The sequence below is a fragment of the Bubalus bubalis genome, chromosome 16 (genome assembly GCF_019923935.1).
Source record: "Bubalus bubalis isolate 160015118507 breed Murrah chromosome 16, NDDB_SH_1, whole genome shotgun sequence".
Classification (NCBI taxonomy): domain Eukaryota; kingdom Metazoa; phylum Chordata; class Mammalia; order Artiodactyla; family Bovidae; genus Bubalus; species Bubalus bubalis.
The window spans coordinates 41,559,728-41,580,368 of record NC_059172.1 but is presented as its reverse complement, the minus strand read 5'-3'; the positions used below and the strand labels follow the sequence as shown (position 1 = coordinate 41,580,368).

Below are 20,641 nucleotides of genomic sequence, written 5' to 3'. Positions count from 1 at the left end.
CTGAATATTCTTTGGAAGCACTGATGCTGAAACTGAAGTTCCAGTACTTTGGCCACCTGATGTGAAGAGCCGAGTCATTGGAAAAGACCCTGATGCTGGGAAAGATTGAGGGCAGGAAGAGAAGGGGGCGACAGAGAATGAGATGGTTGGATGACATCACCTATTCAATGGACATGAGTTTGAGCAAGCTCTGGGAGATAGTGAAAGACAGCAAAGTCTGGTGTGCTGCATTCCATGGGGTCACGAAGAGTTGGACACGTCTTGGTGACTGAACAACAACAATGTAAAAACACTTATTAGAACTGTTGCCAATATTTGCTAAGATCTGTGTGTTGATCTGGAGCTAGGAGGTGGCTTGTTTGATGTGATACCACTGCTAGGGGCTAGAGCTGTGAAGCTCGTCTTCTTTCCCCATTAGCCTCCTTTGAGACAGTGGAAAGGATTCTTTCTTGAAGGGCCCTTCTGATCCTTTTGGGGGACTTCCCTGTAGCTCAAATGGTAAAGAATCTGCCTGCAATGCTGGAGACCAGGGTTCAATCCCTGGGTTGGGAAGATCCCCTGGAGAAGGAAATGGCAATCCACTCAAGTATTCTTGCCTGGAGAATCCCAAGGACAGAGAAGCCTGGTGGGCTATAGTCCATGGGGTTGCAAAGAGTCTGACATGACTGAGCGACTAACACATGCATACCTCTGATCCTTTTGAGACCTTCAGGGATCTGAGTTCTGATCAAGACCCAAGCTGAGGTGGAGTGTCTTGTGTCTGGTAGCAGAAGCCTGAGGGGAGATGGGGCTTGTCAAGGAGATAGATCAGAGGGGTCAAGTGCATATTTGGGACCACTTTAGGAAGTGGGTGCTGGAGATGCTTTGTAGCAGCTCATGAGAGTTGATCATGAGTGTTTCTTCCCAACTCCACATCTAGTGAGGTCACATGGGTTGTCTGAACTCAGCCATAGTAGGAATATTTATATTGTGGAAGTTGGCAGGTGTGACAAATCTATGCTTTCTCCCTGCAAGGAGCTGATTATTAAACATTTAGCAGCACACTTCTGGTCTTACTGTTCTCTGATTGGCCGAGGTGGACTTTGGGGATGCTCTGGCCTGCCGTATACCTGGCTTCTATGGCAGACGGTACCCAGGGCCTCTGGGTATGAACTGGGCAGAGAGACCCATTGAGTGTAGCCCACTCTGGATAAGATGTTTCTTCCTGAGGACAGCTTTGGAAGGTACATTATTGCATATAGTACTTTGAGCTTGAGAGTCCCATAGGAAAGGGGTGAGCTGAGCTCTTTAAGAATAAAACAGTGTTCTCAGTCCACACACTGCCATTTCTCTTTTTTTCTCCTAGGTCTCAGTCAGTCTCTCCACCTCCGGTTCTCTCCCCACCAAGGAGTCCCATCTACCCACTCAGTGACAGTGAGACGTCAGCCTGCAGGTACCCAAGCCGCTCCGGTTCCCGGCTGCTCCTCAAGGACTGGCATCACCGTGAGCCTTCACCCCAGCATCCTCAAGCCCCCTCCCCCAACACATCACCACCCGTCTGTCCCCTCAAGGCCACCAGCTTTGGTTATCTGGACAGAAGTCCTGTTGTGTGCAAGAGAGAGGACCAGAAGGAGAACATCCGGGGGGCAGCCCAAAATGTAGAGGGCATCGTTGCTTCCCCGCCGCTCGCCCAGAGCACTCCGTCCCTGGGGTCAGCAGTGGGCCCCCGGAGTGTCTTTCTGAACCGTGCTGGCCCCCGTGCCCACAGCCTGGGCATCCGGGAGAAGATTTCAGCATGGGAGGGTCGCCGAGAGGCTTCGCCCAGGATGAGCGTGTGTGGAGAGAAGCGGGAGGGCTCTGGGGGTGAGTGGGCGGCCAGTGAGGGCTGCCCTAGTGTGGGCTGCCCCAGCGTGGTGCCGTCCCCCTGCAGCTCGGACAAGACCTTCGACTTCAGGGGCCTCCGGAGGATGAGCAGGACCTTCTCTGAGTGTTCCTACCCTGAGACCGAGGAGGAGGGAGAGGCGCTCCCTGTGCGGGACTCTTTCTACCGGCTGGAGAAACGGCCAGGCCGGAGCGAGCCCAGTGCCTTACTCAGGGGGCACAGCAGCAGGAAGGAGAGCTCAGCGGTGCTGAGTCGGATCCAGAAAATTGAACAGGCCCTGAAGGAGCAGCCAGGCCGGGGGCTCCCCCAGCTCCCCAGCAGCTGCTACAGCGTAGACCGAGGGAGATGGAAGACTGGGACCTTGGGCCCCTTGGAGGAACCCACAGGGAACGCGAGTGTGAGCACTGACAGCCGGGCAGGAGGAGCGGCTGGAGTTGGGGGGGAGGCGGGCCCACCCCCGGAGAGGGAAGGCAGTGGCCCCGCTAAGCCAGGGACCCCTGGAAATAGCCCAACCTCCCAGCTGCTGCCGCCGAAGAGCTCCCCTGATCCCGCTGTGAACCCTGTCCCCAAACCCAAGCGCACCTTTGAATATGAGGCTGACAAGAACCCCAAGAGTAAGCCAAGCAATGGTCTACCTCCTTCACCCACACCTGCTGCTCCACCCCCCCTGCCCTCCACCCCAGCCCCACCCGTCACCCGGAGACCCAAGAAGGACACACGAGGTCACCGCAAGTCCCAGAACAGGTAACGAATGCCCCTCCAGTGACGCAGAGCTGGGCACAGCGGCTTTGTTTTCAATGGAGGATGCAGGAGCAGACTATGGTTGCGGGTCACAGTTAGTACTTTGTAAATTCTGGAGCAGCAGATGATGTTAGGTGAAACATGAGCTAGGCGAAAAAGGTTGATGGTTCTTCTGCTCTTGCAGGGGATCTTCCTAACCCAGGGATCGAATGCATGTCTCTTAGGTCTCCTGTGTTGGCAGGCAGGTTCTTTACCACTAGTGCCACCTGGGAAGCCCTGCTTAAAAGTGAGTGGAAGGGTGACATGACATTCCAAATGTTGTGTCCTGAAGATGTTGGCTGGTTTGGCCTTTGGAGTAGAGCCCTACTGGAACTTCTTCTATGGCAAGGGTGAAAGTGAGAGTTGCTCAGTTGTGTCCAAATCTTTGTGACCCCATGGACTGTATGGACTATACAATCCATGGAATTCTCCAGGCCAGAATACTAGAGTGGGTAGCCTCCTCCAGGGGATTTTCCCAACCCAGGGATCAAACCCAGGTTTCCCGCGTTGCAGGCGGATTCTTTACCAGCTGAGCCAAATGGGAATGGTAGGGCCATCTTACTTTTAGATCGATGGGGCAGTCCCTTGAGGACTAGTACGATCTTAGCCTCCTAACTACCTGAAATGCCAGCTAGAGATTTATTTCCTTGGCTGAAACATCTAAATACTGCATGTTACCATTAACGCAGTAGGGTTGACGCATTTAACATGATTTGCTCTTTCCTGAGGGCTGCCTGGGTGTATAGGAACCCTGGGCTTATATGAAGAGGGGATCTTTGGATCCTAAAATGGGAGACTGATGGGAAACAGAGAGAACATTTCACCTACTTCCTGGCCATGTCCAGAAGGACCTGTTCTCACATTGACTTCCGGGTCCATCTCAGCATTCCTGACACTGGACTGCCCAGATCATCTCCACAATTGTAGTGACTTGGGATCCGGAGCAGCTCGAGTTGGTGCAGGTTGATAGGCATCTTGTTTTCTGAATAGGAGTAGGCTGCGAACCAGCTTCCTGTGCACGGCCTGTCATCCTGCCCCTCACTGCCTTTCTCTTCTAACCTAATGTCAGGTGGGCATTCAGGTTTCTTTGACTTCTGGGGGTTCTTCAACCTGACACCATACTTCAGGCTTCCACCCAGCATATCCCAACTCATATAGAAACTTTCCCGCCATATGCAGAGAGGAAAACATCATAGAGGCTCAAACTCATGAGCTAGAAGAGACCTTGGCTAAATGTAATTCCATGTTCTGGCCCACCTCAGCATGCTCACTGACTCTGTAAGTCTGTAACACCCTGCTGAAATGTTTGCTTTGTCTTTGTGTGTGTGTGTGTATGTGTTAGTCGCTCAGTCGTTCCGACTGTTTGTGACCCCATGGACTGTAGCCCACCAGACTTCTCTGTCCTTGGAATTCTCCAGGCAAGAATACTGAAGTGGATTGCCATTCCCTTCTCCAGAGGAACTTCCCAACTTTGTCTTTAGTCATCTATTTCTAGAAAAATCTGTCTAGAGCCTGCTGTGCACCAAGCCTTTGTGCTGGTCAGGGGGACACAAGGGTGCATAAGATGTGGCTATTGCATTCAAGGAGTTGGTAACCTGGTACAGGAGATAGATGCACAAATAAATTATAGATGCTGTGCTTCCTACTTGGATCCATGGGCAGGCAGAATGCTGCTGAAACCCAGAGGAAGAGGCGTCTTAACTGGGGAGTGAAGGAACCCTCCTCAGAGAGGGAGCTGCTGAGCTAAATTTAGGAGAGCAGGAAGTACATAGCCAAGTGGAAAAAGGGGATAAGAGGAGAGAGTACTTCAGCCTGAAGGTTTTACATATACACACCCACATATTACATTCATAATGTATACATACATCCATATATGGTGGAGTCACTTCAAATGAGAATTAACAGCAAAGTTAAATCTCTGTTCTTAAGGGAAAAAAAAGAATCTGTTTGAAAAGCACAGGCTGAGGATGAGATAGTAAGTTTAAATCTGTTGTGCCTGGTACAATTCTTGTATTTAATATACCTTTTTATTTTAAAAAAATATACAAGCCATATATTTCTATTATTCAACCAAAGAAAAATCTTTTTAAAAGTCTGGAGGAGAAACTGACTATATCCATCATCATGAAAGACCCTGTGCTGGTCCTCGATATGGTACCTTCCAGAGGGATTTTCAAGGGTTATTTGGCTGAACATGGCTTGTGTCATTTGCTGACCTGAGAACTGCCTGCATGAGATGTTGACTCCACTGTATATGTTGCCGAAGGCTTGCTGTCACACCAGCAGTGGCTTGCAGGCCAACTTTCAGAAACCTCTGTGCTCAGCCATTGGGTATTTAGCTGGTTGAGAAGTCTGGGCCAGAGACAGAGATCGGGGAGTTACCATGGTAGCAATGGTAGATACGGTGATGGTTGTCAGTATGGGGCTCCCAGAAAGTGCAGGGCGAGAAAGAGAGCCCTGAAGACAGAGCTCTCAGACTGTGGCATTGGAAAGGCAAGTGGAAAAGGGGACCCCTCACAGGAGCTTGAGAAGCAGTTGAAAACTAGGAGGCCTGTGTCATGGAGGGCAGGGAGGACAGGGCCAGTGTGAAGTGTTCAGCTGTCATGAAGGCTGCATAGTAACCACGCAGCCGAGGACACTTTTAGTCCTAGACTTGTACCCCAGGGCCCTCGGGGTGTTGTTTATTAAACATGAGAGAAAGGACTGCATCAGCTGAAAGATCAAGGGTACCCAAAGATGAGGAAGGTGTTAGTGGGCGAGAGGAGGGATTCAGTCAGTGCCTGTACTTTTCTCCCTCCTGGGGAGGGACCAGCCTTGGAGAGCAAGAGCATGCAGCTGGGCCAGGCCTCCCTGTGAAGATGAGGAGTAGAGGGTAGCATGGGCTCACCATGTCCGAGAAGCTAACTAGCTGTGGTTTGGGAACCATGCAGGAGAGGGCAAGGTTATTTGGGGGATGGAAAGGTGCAGGTCACTAACCGAAGGTAAGGTAGGTCTTGGAAATAGCTTCTGGCGGCAAAATTGCCTTACCAGGTCCTCTCAGAAGTGGTGTGATTTGTCTTGAGGGCTCAGGCCCTTCTCATTTCAACGAACCACCTGCCACCAGCTGCTTCTGTGACCCCTGAACAGCCCTGAGCATCACCCGTCCAGTGTTGAGCCCTTCCTGCCTGCTCGGTGCCTGAGGCCTTGGCTCAGATGCAGACATGGTGTGAGACTCTAGACCAGACGAGGCACTCAGTTCCTGTGGTCATGGCAGATACTTCTCAAAAATTATATTCTCCAGGGCTTGGAGGCCCAGGTCAAAACCTCAGACCCTGCCGTCTGACAGCCTGTGCGAGTCTTACCTCTGTCACTTTATCTCCTTGAGCCTCAGGCTGCTGCTGAGTCACTTCAGTCGTGTCTGACTCTGTGCGACCCCATAGACGGTGGCCCACCAGGATGCCCCGTCCCTGGGATTCTCCAGGCAAGAACACTGGAGTCGGTTGCCATTTCCTTCTCCAATGCATGAAAGTGAAAAGTGAAAGTGAAATCGCTCAGTCATGTCCGACCCTCAGCGACCCCATGGACTGCAGCCTTCCAGGCTCCTCCATGGGCTAGTCCATCTTAAAGTGGCACGATACCTAGCAGCAGCAAGGTGAAGACGAATGGGCGAACATGTGTAGAGCATCAGACACAGCGTCTGACACATGACATCCTTTTCAACTGTGATAGTTGTTACTGGTATTAGTTGCAGGCACCCAGGCTGGGGCCTTTTGGACCATTTATCTCTTCATTTGGATGGTAAGTTTGGATCCATCTTGATGCTTTGCTCAGGGGCTGGTTTAGCGAGGAGGACCTCCAGTCTTGGCTGTTGCCCTTCGCCATTCCCTTCCAGGGCAGCAAGGGTGTGGTTCAGCCAGAATGACTCATACTCTTTGTCATCCACAGAAAATCCTTTGAGTTTGAGGATGCATCCAGTCTCCAGTCCCTGTACCCCTCTTCTCCCACTGAGAACGGTACTGAGAGCCAACCCAAGTTTGGATCCAAAAGCACTTTAGAAGAGAACGCCTATGAAGATATCGTGGGTAAGCAGGGGCCGAGCGGCGGGCTGGCTCATCTGTGGTGCCGCAGGAGCACGGCTGCAGGACAGGCGCTCCCAGGTTCCACTTCATTCTCTCTGGGCAGATGTGGCCCGACTTCTGGAACTTCTCAAGGAAAGGGGCATCAGAGAAAGAGGCTTACCAAAGACTGAGCAGCTGAGAGATTAAAGCCTGGTTTTGAATGAATTGGAACCCCAAGGGCTCCTGGCACCACAAAAAGGGGGAACCACACTGTCCCTTTATTTTTGAAAGTCTCTGGAGTCCAATAGGTGCCCTTTCTTAGCTGTGTATCCTTAGGCAAATCACTTTTAACTTTTTTGCGACCTTTTCTCTTATGAAATGATGATTTTTAAAATTTTTAATACCTAGTAAGTTTATATTTAAAAAAGAAGAGTCACTAACTAGCAAATGATGGAAACATACAATTGACCCTGGCAGAAATACTTGGGGAAGGGGGAGGGAGGTTCACGAGGGAAGGGACATAGGTATGCCTATGGCTGATTCATGTTGATGTTTGACAGAAATGGTGATGATAGTTTTATGGTAACAACAATAGTAGTAGTAATATGCAAGATTACTGTTTGGATTAAATGAGATAAAATATATATCAAAGTATCTAGCATGATACCTGGTCCTTAATATGTATCTCTCCTACTCCTCCCTTAAAGTAAGTGTGAAGTGTCTGAGATTTCACTCTGCTTGCAAGTTAGCACTAGCCTTCTCGGGTCCACAGATAATGGCCGAAGACAGAGGAGCTTGGATCACAGAGGACTTTACTACTCATGCACAACAGGCCACATGAGCTTGCTGTTCACACAGGTTCCCCTTGCTCCACAGCCCCATGGGGCAGTGTGGAGGAGGTCCAGGTAGAGGCTGTACACATCGTGGGTCTATTATGTCCAGCCAAGGAACCTCAAGCTTAGGAAACCCCAAGCTTTTCAAGGGGCTGCTGGCAAACCTGTTCAACCTTTGCCCCATAAGCAGACATAATCCTTATTATTCTGGTCAGGAAACAGATCTGCCTCTGTCCTGGAGGGAGACTCTATCCCCCAAGGCTGTTTGCTCTATAAACATCTTTGAAAAGATACTTGGGAATGATTAATTTCTCTTGCTCAGGTTGGAAATGTAGGATACTATGGAGAATTGTCCTCCAGGTACTGGGAGGATATTGTGTTCGCAAACTTGCATCTGAGCATCAACAAAAAGCAATAATAATAATAGTCGAGGCTCAGTCAGTTCAGTTCAGTTGCTCAGTTGTGTCTGATCTCTGCAACCCCATGGACTGCCGCACACCAGGTCTCCTTGTCCATCACCAGCTCCCAGAGCTTACTCAAACTTAGGTCCATTGAGTCGGTGATACCGTCCAACCATCTCATCTTTGTCGTCCCCTTCTCCTCCCACCTTCAATCTTGCCCAGCATCAGGGTCTTTTCCAATGCGTCAGTTCTTCGCATCAGGTGGTCAAAGTATTTGAGTTTCAGCTTCAGCGTCAGTCTTTCCAATGAATATTCAGGACTGATTTCCTTTAGGATTAACTGATTGGATCTTCTTGCTGTCCAAGGGACTCAAGAGTCTTCTCCAACACCACAGTTCAAAAGCATCAGTTCTTCAGTGCTCAGATTTCTTTACAGTCCAACTCTCACATCTGTACATGACTACTGGAAAAACCATAGCTTTGACTAGACAGGCCTTTGCCAGCAAAGTAACATCTCTGGTTTTTAATAGGCTGTCTAGATTTGTCATACCTTTTCTTCCAAGGAGCAAGCGTCTTTTAATTTCATGGCTGCAATCGCCATCTGCAGTGATTTTGGAGCCCAAGAAAATAAAGTCTCTCACTGTTTGCATTGTTTCCCCATCTATTTGCCATGAAGTGATAGGACTAGATGCCATGATCTTAGTTTTCTGAGTATTGGGTTTTAAGGCAACTTTTTCACTCTCCTTTCACTTTCATCAAGAGGCTCTTTAGTTCTTCTTCACTTTCTCCATAAGGGTGGTGTCATCTGCATATCTGAGATTATTGATATTTCTCCCGGCATTGATTCCAGCTTGTGCTTCATCCAGCCCAGCATTTCTTATGATGTACTCTGCATATAAGTTAAATAAGCACAGTGACGATTTACAGCCTTCATGTACTCCCTTCCAGATTTGGAACCAGTCTGTTGTTCCATGTACAGTTCTAACAGTTGCTTCTTGATGCTTCTAACTGCTGCATATAGATTTCTCAGGAGGCGGGTCAGGTGGTCGTGTAATCCCGTCTCTTTAAGAATCTTCCACAGTTTGTTGTGATCCACACAGTCAGAGGCTTTGGCATAGTCAATAAAGCAAAAGTAGATGTTTTTCTGAAACTCTTTCACTTTTTCAATGATCCAATGGATGTTGGCAATTTGATCTCTGGTTCCTCTGCCTTTTCTAAATCCAGCTTGAACATCTGGAAGTTCATGTACTGTTGAAGCCTGGCTTGGAGAATTTTTAGCATTATTTTGCTAGCATGTGAGATGAGTGCAATTGTGCAGTAGTTTGAGCATTCTTTAGCATTGCCTTTCTCTGGGATTGGAATGAAAATTGAGCTTTTCCAGTCCTGTGGCCACTGCTGAGTTTTCCAAATTTGCTGGAGTATTGAGTGCAGCACTTTCACAGCATCATCTTTTAGGATTTGAAATAGCTCAACTGAAATTCCATCACCTCCACTAACTTTGTTTGTAGTGATGCTTCTTCCTAAGTCCCACGTGACTTTGCAGTCCAGGATGTCTGGCTGTAGGTGAGAGATCACACCATTGTGGTTATCTGGGTCATAAAGATCTTTTTTGTATAGTTCTCCTGTGTATTCTTACCACTTCTTAATATCTTCTGCTTCTGTCCATACCATTTCTGTCCTTTATTGTGTTCATCTCTGCATGAAATGTTCCCTTGGTATCTCTAATTTTCTTGAAGAGATCTCTAGTCTTTCTCATTCTATTGTTTTCCTCTATTTCTTTGCATTAATCAGTGAGGAAGGCTTTCTTATCTCTCCTTGCTATTCTTTGGAACTCTGCATTCAAATGGGTATATCTTTCCTTTCCTCCTTTGCTTTTAGTTTCTCTTCTTTTCACAGCTATTTGTAAGGCCTCCTCAGACAACCATTTTGCCTTTTTACATTTCTTTTTCTTGGGGATGGTCTTGATCACTGCCTCTTTTACAGTGTCACGAAACTCCATCCATAGTTCTTCAGGCACTCTGTCTATTAGATTAAATCCCTTGAATCTATTTGTCACTTCCACTGTATAATTGTAGGGGATTTGATTTAGGTCATACATGAATAGTCCAGTGGTTTTCTCTGCTTTCTTCAATTTAAGTCTGAATTTGGCAATAAGGAGTTCATGATCTGAGGCCACAGTCAGCTCTTGGTCTTGTTTTTGCTGACTGTATAGAACTGCTCCATCGTTGGCTGCAAAGAATATAATCAATCTGATTTTGGTATTGACCATCTGGTGATGTCCATGTGTAGAGTCTTCTCTTGTGTTGTTGGAAGAGGGTGTTTGCTATGACCAGTGTGTCCTCTTGGCAAAACTCTGTTAGCCTTTGCCCTGCTTCATTCCGTACTCCAAGGCCAAATTTGCCTATTACTCCAGGTGTTTCTTGACTTCCTACTTTTGCATTCCAGTCCCCTATAATGAAAAAGACATCTTTTTTTTTGGTGTTAGTTCTAGAAGTTCTTATAGGTCTTCATAGAACCATTCAACTTCAGCTTCTTCAGCATTACTGGTCAAGGCATAGACTTGGATTACTGTGATATTGAATGGTTTGCCTTGGAATGAACAGAGATCATTCTGTCATTTTTGAGATTGTATCCAAGTACTGCATTTCAGACTCTTTTGTTGACTATGTTGGCTATTCCATTTCTTCTAAAGGATTCTTGCCCACAGTAGTAGATATAATGGTCATCTGAGTTAAGTTCACCCATTCCAGTCCATTTTAGTTCCCTGATTCCTAAAATGTTGACGTTCACTCTGCCATCTCCTGTGTGATCACTTCCAATTTGCCTTGATTCATGGACCTCACATTCCAGGTTTCTATGCAATATTGCCCTAGTTGAGGCTAGGTTGAGTTTATTTTTGGGTTTTATCTTAATTCTGGCCAAATTCTCTTCAGCGGGGGTTTCCATTTTGTTCAAGTGAAGTGTGTGTCTCAGCACAGGTCCCCAAGGAGAAGTCTGCGTCCATGCACTTGACCTCTCCTGCCCTCCTCTCTGTCTTGTCTCTGCCTTGGGCCTTGGGGCTGAAGACCATGGTCCTAAGGAGTGTATTCATGCATTCGTCTTAAGTCGCTTCAGTCATGTCTGACTCTTTTTGACCCCATGGACTCTAGCCCATCAGGCTCCTCTGTCCACAGGATTCTCCAGGCAAGAATACTGGAGTGGGCAGACATTCCCTTCTCCTGGGATCAAACCCCGGTCTTCTGCATTGCAGGTGTATTCTTTACCTTCTGAGCCACATATATAGTTTCCCCAATTACTTTTGATAATTTGTACCACTTCTACCAGAGTGGTACAATTGTTTACAATTGATGAACCAAAATATCATTATCATCCAAAGTTCATAGTTTATGTTAGGTTTCACTCTTGGTGTTACACATTATATGTGTGTGCTAAGTCACTTCAGTCATGTCCAGCTCTTTGCAACCCTATATACTACAGCTCTCCAGGCTCCTCTGTCCATGGGATTCTCTAGGCAAGAATACTGGAGTCGGTTGCATGCCCTCCTCCGGGGATCTTCCCCACCCGGGGATTGAACCCACGTCTCTTAGGTCTCCTGCATTGGCAGGCTAGTTCTTTACCACTAGTGCCACCTCGGAAGCCCAATGAGTGTGTTACAGAGAGGAATGACCCTAGTGGAGAGCCCCCCAGATAAGACTGTGGGATCCTAGGAAGAGAGAGTCATCTAATCCCCTGTTTGATCTGAGTCGTCAGGTTCCTCCTTTTCTCCTTACAGCCTGACTGCTCCAGCGTTTCTGGGGAGCCAGCAGCAGTGCCCGGACCCACACAGGCATTGCTTTCCCAGGGCTGGGGTGTATTGGATGTGGCTGCCTGAAGCGCAATCCTATCTGAAAGTCTGTGGGAGGGAGATTCCCCAGAACAGCAAAAGGGCCTGGGGAAGGAGGCCCCTTCGGTTACCACCTGGGAGAAACTTGTATGCATGGCCACCCAGAGCTGAGCTCAGTCAGGAGCTGTGGGGGACAGAGATACAGCCCCATCTTCCTCCCCACCCCAGAGTAGGGTACACTCCTGTTTGCTCTGTTCTGAGAGAAATCCTCACATGTCACTGCTGCCTGGGGCCCTGGAAGCAGCCGGGGTGGCTGCTGCGGTGGGCAGGGCAGGCTCCAGCTTTCAGCTGTCCCCCTCAGGACCCAGGCGCTGCCGGCACTGGGGCCTGAGCACTCTCTTCTGCGACAATGCTCTGCAGCCCTTCTGTGCTGCCCAGGGACCTCACCTGGGAATGCTTTTGCATCAGCTGAACTGGAATAAAAGAAAGGGATGCTCCAACCGTTTCTCCCTGTCCAGAGCTCCACAATCACAGGGTTCTGTTTGAGGTTATTTGGGGGCTGTGCATGTAGTGTTGGGGGGTGGGCTGTGGCAGGAGGTGAGAATTTTGGAGGCACTGTTCTGGGCAACAGAACTGTTCTCAGGCCCTCCTTAGGTTAGAAGTTAGAAGAGGTAGAGGGAGGCAAGTGTGTCTGGGCCTTGGCCTCCTCACTTAGTAGAGGGGACTTCCTGCCACTTTGAGGTGTTGCGTGAGAAGGCCAGAAAATAGCAGAGCAGCTTGGATGCCTCTTAGATGGACGAGCTAGAAGCCTGAGTAAGGGCTGGGCTGAGGTGAGGCTGGTGCGGGGACATGTTCCCTAGCTGCTGAGCTTGCTTCCAGATCTTTGGAGCGCTGTGTAGAGAGGAGGGGGTGAGAGGGGATGGCAGGGAGGGCCCCCTGGGGGTTCTGGCTGCCCTGGTGTGGTGGGGGTCGGGTGAGTTTGCAAATCTCTGGCTGTTTGGTGCCCTGGGTGTGTTTTCCTCCTTTCTGTCGTCACAGTAGCCCTTGAACTTCTAGACCTGCCCAGGGAGGCCAGAGGGAAATTCAAGGGAGGATGTCTCTTTCTTTCAGATTCTGGTTGACTTACCCTTTCTCCTTCCCTGGAGACAGTCCAAGAATTTGGACCCCTCTGAGGCTTCCGAAGGGGGCCCTTGTTGCTGAACTTTGAGTGTCACTTTCACTTTTGCCTCGGACTGAGCAGAGCCTGACTTCCCGGGAGCCTTCTCTCTCCTTGGCCCAGCCTGTGCTTGGTGAGGCTGAGGGTGCTCTGGTTTGGATTATCCAGTTTTTGCCGCCTCCCTTGCCTGGGGGCAGACAGAGCTTTGTTTCGGGTGTGTGATAATGGGGCTGTGGCAGGGAGGCGGGAGGTGGGCAGAGAGCACCCACGCTGAGTCTTTATCTTGGGGGCCAGCCCATCGGTCTGGAATTCCTGGTCTATAAGAGACCAAGTGCCATTTGGCCCAGAGACTAATGCATCTTCTCCATGAGCCCTGGACTTGAACACAGGGCCCTGGGGAGTGCGCTAGCCTCCCGCCTAGACCCAGCCTGATGCCTTGGGAACCAGGGTGGGATACTCCAAACCAGGCTGACATTTACCCTGCTGATTTGCAACAGAGTGGTCCCGAAATAAAGTTAGACTGCTGTGTCGCTTCTGGGGGCTGTTCCTTCTCGTCTGTCCAATTTGACATCTGCCTCTGGAAGATGCTGCTGTCCCACAAAGCCTTATAATCGTTGGCATTCTGAGCCTGACACTCAAAAATGCACCCAAGGAAGCAGCTTGTTAGAGAGTTATGTGGAGTGGCCTCGGCGCCTGACCAGGGAGCCCAGGCTGCATTCCTGCAGAGATTCCCACTCCCATCAGCTCGCTGGGGCTGAGGGAACGTTTCCAGGAACTTGAGTGGGGTGGGAGCTGGGGACAGAGCCAGTCAGCCTTACTGTAAAGCTTTTTGAGCGTCTGCTCTTTCTGCCTTCTTCTCTCTTGTGTCGCAAGGCTGGGGGACAGTGAGGATCAGAGGCACCTAATAGCATGGAGGCTGCTGCCCAGAGGTGTCATCCAAGGAACACTGCCCGGGCAGTTGGGAAATGGTGCCCAGCTTTGGAGGGTGGGGAACGGCTGGCCCCTGAGAGCTCCCCATCTGTGCTGTGCATTGCCGGGGCCCTGGGCCCTTCATCTGGCCCTCTCTCCTTAGTGCAAGGGAGGGGAAGAGGCCGAGAACCAGAGAAACAGCTGGCTGGACATGAGAGAGGGTTGGGGAGGGAAGCTGCAGACCCAGGGCCCTCGCCATGGGTGTGGTCTGGGAAGCTTAAGATTTGGAGAAATTCTAAGTTGTTGACACAGACACGCATCCCTTCTCTAACTGGTTCTTCCACTTGTGTGTGTGTTGGGGGCTGGGGTGTTTGGCATCCGTGGTTAATGACCACAGGAGACGTGGGGAGGCATGGGGGGGCAGGGCTCAGTGGGACTGGGTTCTTCCTTCAAGAGGATCCCCGTGATAGGTTTGGGCTCTGACCAAGCCCCTTATAAAAAAAAGTGCAAAGCAGAAATTCTTGGCGATGCCCCTGTCCTTTGTGTCATCAGCAAAGCTGGGAAAGGGTGAGACCTCTGGCTTCTGCAGCTGGGCTTGATGAGATGGGGCTGCTCCGGGCCAGGCCTTGGGGATGGAGGCCCCACCTCTTCTCCGTCTCCCAGGGCGGCCTGGAGCACCCTTGAGGGAGCTGTGTGGGCAAGAGAGTGGGTGAAGGCCTTCAGATCTGCCAGGTTTCCCACCTCCCATCCAGGCCCTGCAGAGTCTTCTCCAGGTTTCTCCACTCAGCTCCAGCTTCTTCAGCCTCACTGTGGCTCTGTCCCGGAGGAGGGAGGAGATTCTGAGCTGGATTCCCTAGCCCTCCTGGTCTCCCAGCTCTGAGCCATCGCTTTGGGACCTATTGGCTCTAGGCCTTGGGCACTGCTTGGTCTCTGTACATCCCCATGCCCTTGTCACCCTTACTATCTGGACAGATGGCTGTGTAGGTTTCTGTGTGGCAGCTCCAGAAAGTGGGGTGTCAGAGGTGAATGGGGCTGTGAAGGGCTCAAGCTATGGCTTGGGGAGGTGGGGCTTGGGCCAGGGCCAACCTTCATTTCCTGGAGAAATGATTAGTGGCCTGGTTATATCTGAGAGGCTGTTGAACGTTGCTGGAGAAGAAAGAGGCTGTTTCTTTCTGTTAGGCTGGGCAGGCAGGAGGAGCAGGCATTTGAAGCTTTCCTGAAGTTTAGTTTCCAGAGGCCATACCAGGCTTGAGACCCTGGTGTTCCCAACTGTTTTCAGTTCCCAGATGATCACTGATACGCATCTGTGACTGTCCCAGGCCTCTGTCTCCTACTTCTGTTTCTTGGAGCTTTGGCTTTTGCATTGATGTTCAAAGGGAAAAGAAGGAAGGGAGAAGAGTGAAGGAGGGAGGAAGAGAGTTTGCCTTAGCGCTCAGAAGCCATTAGGAAGTTTAGGAACATCTGTCTAAAACAGTGGTTCTTAATGGGGCAAGCACGGGTTGGGGTATAGTTCCATCCATCCATCCATATCCACCCATCCATCCATCCACTTTTCCTTTGTTCCTCCTTTTCTCCTTCCTTCCTTCTTTTCTTCCATCCATCATCCATCTGTCTGACTCATCGTCCATTTATCCATCTATCTGCCCAGGGGACATTTGACAGTGTCTGGAGACATTTTCAGTTGTTTGGTTGAGGGGATACTACTGTCCTCTGTGTAGTGAATGGAGGCCAGGGTTGTTACTGAACATCCTGCAAATGCACAGTACAGTCCACCACAACGAGAATTATCCAGCCCCAACTGGAGCAACTCTGATCTAAAGCAGTTGAGACAGGGTCGTCCTGTAGGCTGGGGGAAGATGATAAGGACTCTGGCTGGTCATCCAGCCCGAAGCAGTTTAGATTTGATGAGCCTGGAATACATGTTCTCCCTGCCCCCATCTGCTCTGTCCTGTCTCACAGGATATGGAAGATTGTGTCCTGACTCAACAATCTTTGGTCCCCTAGCCTCACCGCTACAGGACCTATGTTGGCGAGGGACCAGGAAATACAGAGTCTATCCTGATTCCTCCCTGAGTGCCCGCGATGGGGTGGGCTATAGAAAACATGCAAGGGATGTCAGGTTTCATATTTGGCTTCTTGAGGCAGGGCTGCTGGGTCAGCTCTGCTTAGTCAGGGCTCTGGAATGGAGAAAAGTCATTTTCATGGCATGACTGTGTTACAGGAAAGTCTGTGCAGTTGCTGGGGACTCTGCCTGGTGTTGAGAATCACTTAATCCAGTCCCAAATCCTTCCTTGACCCGTCTTTGACTCATTCGTTTACAGAGATCTGTACGGCTCCCATGGCAGTCTAATTAGCCGTGACTGAAATCCCCCCTTCACAGCCCCTCTGCCCCCACACCTCGGCAAAGACATTTCCTAAATTCATGGTGGTTGCTCATGATAGTGATAAAAATGAGATCTGGTGGAGATCTTGGTTTTGGCGATTGAAAACTCTGAAGGCATAGAGGATTTGGTATCTCTCCTGTGTCCACTCCCAGGGGCCTTGCGTTGAGTCTGTTGCTTTTTCTTCTGTCTGCTCCCTGAGAAGTGGCACCTGAACTCCTCTATGGTGGGAGGCACAGGCAGGTGTCTGTGGGGCCCCAGTGGTCCCCCAGGCTCATCCTGCTGCTTGGACAGAGAAGGCGGGGTGAGCCCTGCTCTTCCGGCGTGCACCTCCAGCAAAACAGTATTCTGGCCACTAACACCTACGTCCCAAGTAGTGGTATTGATATAGAGTGGAGGCTGGGGAAAGACAAGACAAGGGGGAGTGGAAGGCTGTATTCACTCACAGTCCCTGTGACCCTTGTCACCACTGTGATTCTGCCCATAACTGAGCCAGGACTCACCTTGCTTGCTTTTTAGAGGAGTCCAGGTGTAGGTTGGCAGGAGGATAGGGCTTGTAGGAAGGGGTTGCTCTTCAAGGGCAGGAATGGACGGCGCTTTTTGGATTTTCTGTGATTTCCTGGTAGTGCCAATGCAGTGCTCCGGACGTTGGAAATGAATCCTGAGAAGAGAAGCAAGAATTCCCCCCAACCCCACCCCTCCAGCCCAAACTCCCTTCAGGCTTTTCACATCTCGTGTGTCCCAGCAGAAGAGTTTATCACAAAAGGGGATTGATGACCATTGTCTTTTTGCTGAGGTCTGTGGTGGAGGAAGTGGAGTGACGCTAGTCAGAGCAGTTCATTGAACAAGTAATACTGAGTGCTCACTACTTGCTAATCACTGCTCTGGTGCAGAGTTACCTTAGTGGACCAGACGAAAGCCATGTCCTGAGAGAGCTGTTGCACAGCGTGCCGGTGAGATGCAGGTCTGGTGCAGCCTGGTGCCGCCCGGCTCCCTGGAGTTCGTAGAGTCCTCCACACCCATGCCCAGAGGTGGTCCTCAGGGAGCAGGGGGTGAAGAGACAGCTGCGTGACCTCTGAAGGCCTTTCCTGCCTTGAACTGTATATCTCCGGGGCTTTCGAGAGGAAGGACTGGAGCCAAAAAAAGACGCCTGCTGTTGGCTTCGTCCTCTGGCTGGGCACAGGCACGGGTGGCTGAGCCAGTCTTGTGCAATCTTTGAATTTATAAAGCAGAGGCCAGACAAGGCTGAGCTGAATTGGGGAGGGGGGTACAGTTCGGCTTCTGGATTCGGAACCAGGCTCTGTTTGTAGCCTTCCCACTGCAGACAGGCAGCTGTGTGACTCATGAGCTGAAGGGCCAGGCAGAAGCCACTGTCTTTGGCTCACAGGAATTCTGCTTGTTTATTTGTGTGTGTGTGTGTGTGTGTGTGTGTGTGTGTGTGTGTGTATCTGTCTCCTTCTTTCCTTCTCTAACTTTTCCTCCTCTGCAGGAGATCTGCCCAAGGAGAATCCGTATGAGGATGTGGACTTAAAGAGCCGAAGAGCAGGACGAAAACCCCAGCAGCTGTCTGAGAACTCCTTGGACTCTTTGCACAGGATGTGGAGTCCTCAGGACAGGAAGTACAACAACCCACCCACTCAGGTAATGGCAGCCCTGAAGCGCGCCTGTAGGGTCAGCTTGAGGCCAGGGCCAGCTTCTGCTCAGGCTTTTTCCCTCACTAGTGCTTGGCAGAGGTGACGTCAGGGAGGAGCTCTGTGTTCAGGACCTCTGCCATGTCAACATCCTTTGTGGACAGTCGAGATGTGCTCTTAGGGGCCACCCAGTCCCACCTTCTTCCCTTTACTGCTGGAGCTTTAAGCTGTGAAACTAAGGTAGGAGCCCCTGTAGTCTCCTGTCTAATCATGATTTCTCCTCCCCTTCCTGGAAGCAGGAAGATAGGGCCTGGGTTGGTGTCTTAAAATTCTGCAGAACTGATATTAGCCCTGGCATTTAGGGGCCAGGGATAGGCCCAGTAACTGGATTTGGAGAGCCACATAGGTATCTCCAGGACCTGGAAGTGCTCCCATTGGATAAATGGCTGAGTAGATGAATCTCTGAGCAATGGACTGATGGAGGCAGAATGGGGAGAAAGGTGAAGAGGCAAAGGAGCTCTGAGGCTGTAGCTTGTTCTGGCTTTGTCCATGATGGACAGGAGGCTGGAGGATGGAGATCCTATCTTGGACCTACCAAAGCAATGCTGATTCTCCTAGAGATTTTAGAACACTGGCCAGAGAATATAAAAATTATTTCTTCTGGCCTTGGAGTGACATGATTGTTTTTATAAAAGGTTTACCTTTCTAATGTGCTCTGTTCAAATAAACGTCCACTGAATGTGTGTTTTCTGACTGATTGGGTAGGAAGAGGAAATTGGGGGAGGGGAAGGAAGGAGGACTTGCTGAAGAGTGATGAGCGGCAATGCCAGATGCGGGTGGCAGGTGGAAGGCATGCCAGGTGTGCAGAGCTGCTCCCTTTTTAGCAAGCAGTGATTCCACTCAGACTAAGGTGCCCTGTGGCGAAGGATGTCAGTCTAGATGTAGCGAGGCAGAACACAGATCTGAGCCACACCCAGTAATGAGCAGAGTCAGCCTTGTCCCAGAGCTCAGACAGCGCCCACAGCATTCTCACTTGGCCTTCTTTTCCCACTCAGATGACAGCCCAGTTTTCTTTGTCTCTGCTTTCTTTTTTTCTGGCAGAAGTCAAGCTTCCTTTGTGGAAGCAAGTATCTAATCTTGCCCTGACCTGCTGATTAGCAGCTGAGGTCTTAGAAGAGGAAACCCTGGTCAATGGAAATTCCAGGTGGGGTTCGGGGGAAGTCAGGGAGGACAGCCTGTGGCTCCTGTGTCCAGCTCCCAGCAGACAGGTGCCGGCCACGGTATCCATGCTGAGGCCTTCTCCCCTGTCCCCTGCCCCACGCCAGCTCTCCCTGAAACCCGGAAGCCAGTCCCTGCGCAGCGGGAACTGGTCGGAAAGGAAGAGCCACCGGCTGCCACGGTTACCCAAGAGGCACAGCCATGACGACATGCTACTGCTGGCTCAGCTGAGCCTGCCGTCTTCGCCCTCCAGCCTTAATGAGGACAGCCTCAGCACCACCAGTGAGCTGCTGTCCAGCCGCCGGGCCCGTCGCATCCCCAAGGTAGCTTCTGCAGGTGGAGCCGGCCGGGACTGGGCGGGTGGGCAGGCAGGCCGGCTGTGGCTCTCTTCTCCCTCCCTCCCTCCTTTCCCTAATCTGCGCCTGCTTCCTTAATTCTCCTTAAATTAATTTTGGGTCCAGGCACTGGCCTTTTCTTTTTTCATCTGGCTAATTCTCTTTTCTTATCAATAAAGATGCACTGAGTGATTAATATTGCACAGATGTTAGGGGAAAACAGGCCAGCTGGCCCCCAGGGAGTACTCCACACCACTGGCTGGATGGAGGCAGTCCTTAGGAGGCTCCTCATTAGTGTGCGCGTGGGGTGTGCAAAGTCTCTGTGTACACAGAAACATCTGCAGGCTGTGAGAGGCTAGGACTCAAAGGTGGGTCTTCTTTCTGTACCTCTCTGAGTTGAGAGTTTTCAGCAGTGATTTGCACACCCACACCAGCCAGGCCCAGATCCCCAGCTCAGAGCAGCAGGATTTAGCCAAGTGGTATTTTTAGCCTGCAAACAATGCTCGGGTATATTGGGAATTTTGCTCCTTCCTGCCAGGCCCCCAGGTGATAGCCCGGAGGGGAAAGGCTCAGTCCTTGTTCCTGTTATTGCCTCTGAGCAGCTCTTTGTCTCAGCTGGTTCAGTGACTCCTGAGACCCAGGAGCTCCCATCCTGTCTGGTTTGATCACAGTTCCTTCCTCTGGGGAGCTAAGTGAGGACCCTTGTCTTGGGGGCAGGAGACCACTAAGTGGACAAATAGGTAGAGAGCTATGGCTTGCCCTTGGGACCAGTGCAGCAGAGAGACAAGCGCTGGGCCCCACGCGGGGAAGGGTGGGAAGCTTCTACCAGCAGGGGAACAGATGGCCTCTGTAAATCAACAGCCTTCTTAGGAGCCGGGGCAGATGGCATTAGGGTTACCTCACTCTCCCTGCTTTTCTCACCCAGCTTGTCCAAAGAATTAACTCCATCTACAATGCCAAGAGGGGAAAGAAGAGGTTAAAAAAGCTGTCTATGTCCAGCATTGAGACATCATCACTGAGAGGTAGGCCTGGACACCTGAGCTGGCTCATGTTCCTGGGGCCCTTGGGCATTAGAAGTGGGAAGATGCAAGGACTAGCCTCAGTTTACCCTTCCATGGGCCAACTTGCCTTCTAGGAGGGTAGAGCCCTGCCAAAAGGTGGCCACACAGGAGGGGAGGGCCAAAAAGAGAAGAAAGCCCTGGGAACGGTTAGCTGAGACTCTGGGCTGTGAGGCCTGAATAGGGGAGAGGTGGGAGTGGGAATCTGTGTCCGGCCAA

The 20,641-nt window shown here is 50.6% G+C and overlaps 1 protein-coding gene across 4 annotated transcripts in view; it reads left to right on the top strand.

Annotated features, from left to right (window-relative positions):
• Positions 1 to 20,641, top strand: part of DENND2B (DENN domain containing 2B) — a 166,256-nt gene that overhangs the window by 125,646 nt on the left and 19,969 nt on the right. For all 4 annotated transcript variants that reach the window (XM_006051600.4, XM_044929489.2, XM_025266612.3 and 1 more), the window contains 5 exons: positions 1,346 to 2,605; positions 6,566 to 6,702; positions 17,670 to 17,821; positions 19,137 to 19,352; positions 20,290 to 20,386. In XM_006051600.4, coding sequence (XP_006051662.2) covers positions 1,346 to 2,605; positions 6,566 to 6,702; positions 17,670 to 17,821; positions 19,137 to 19,352; positions 20,290 to 20,386 — 1,862 coding nt within the window. The remainder of the gene's footprint in view (positions 1 to 1,345; positions 2,606 to 6,565; positions 6,703 to 17,669; positions 17,822 to 19,136; positions 19,353 to 20,289; positions 20,387 to 20,641) is intronic.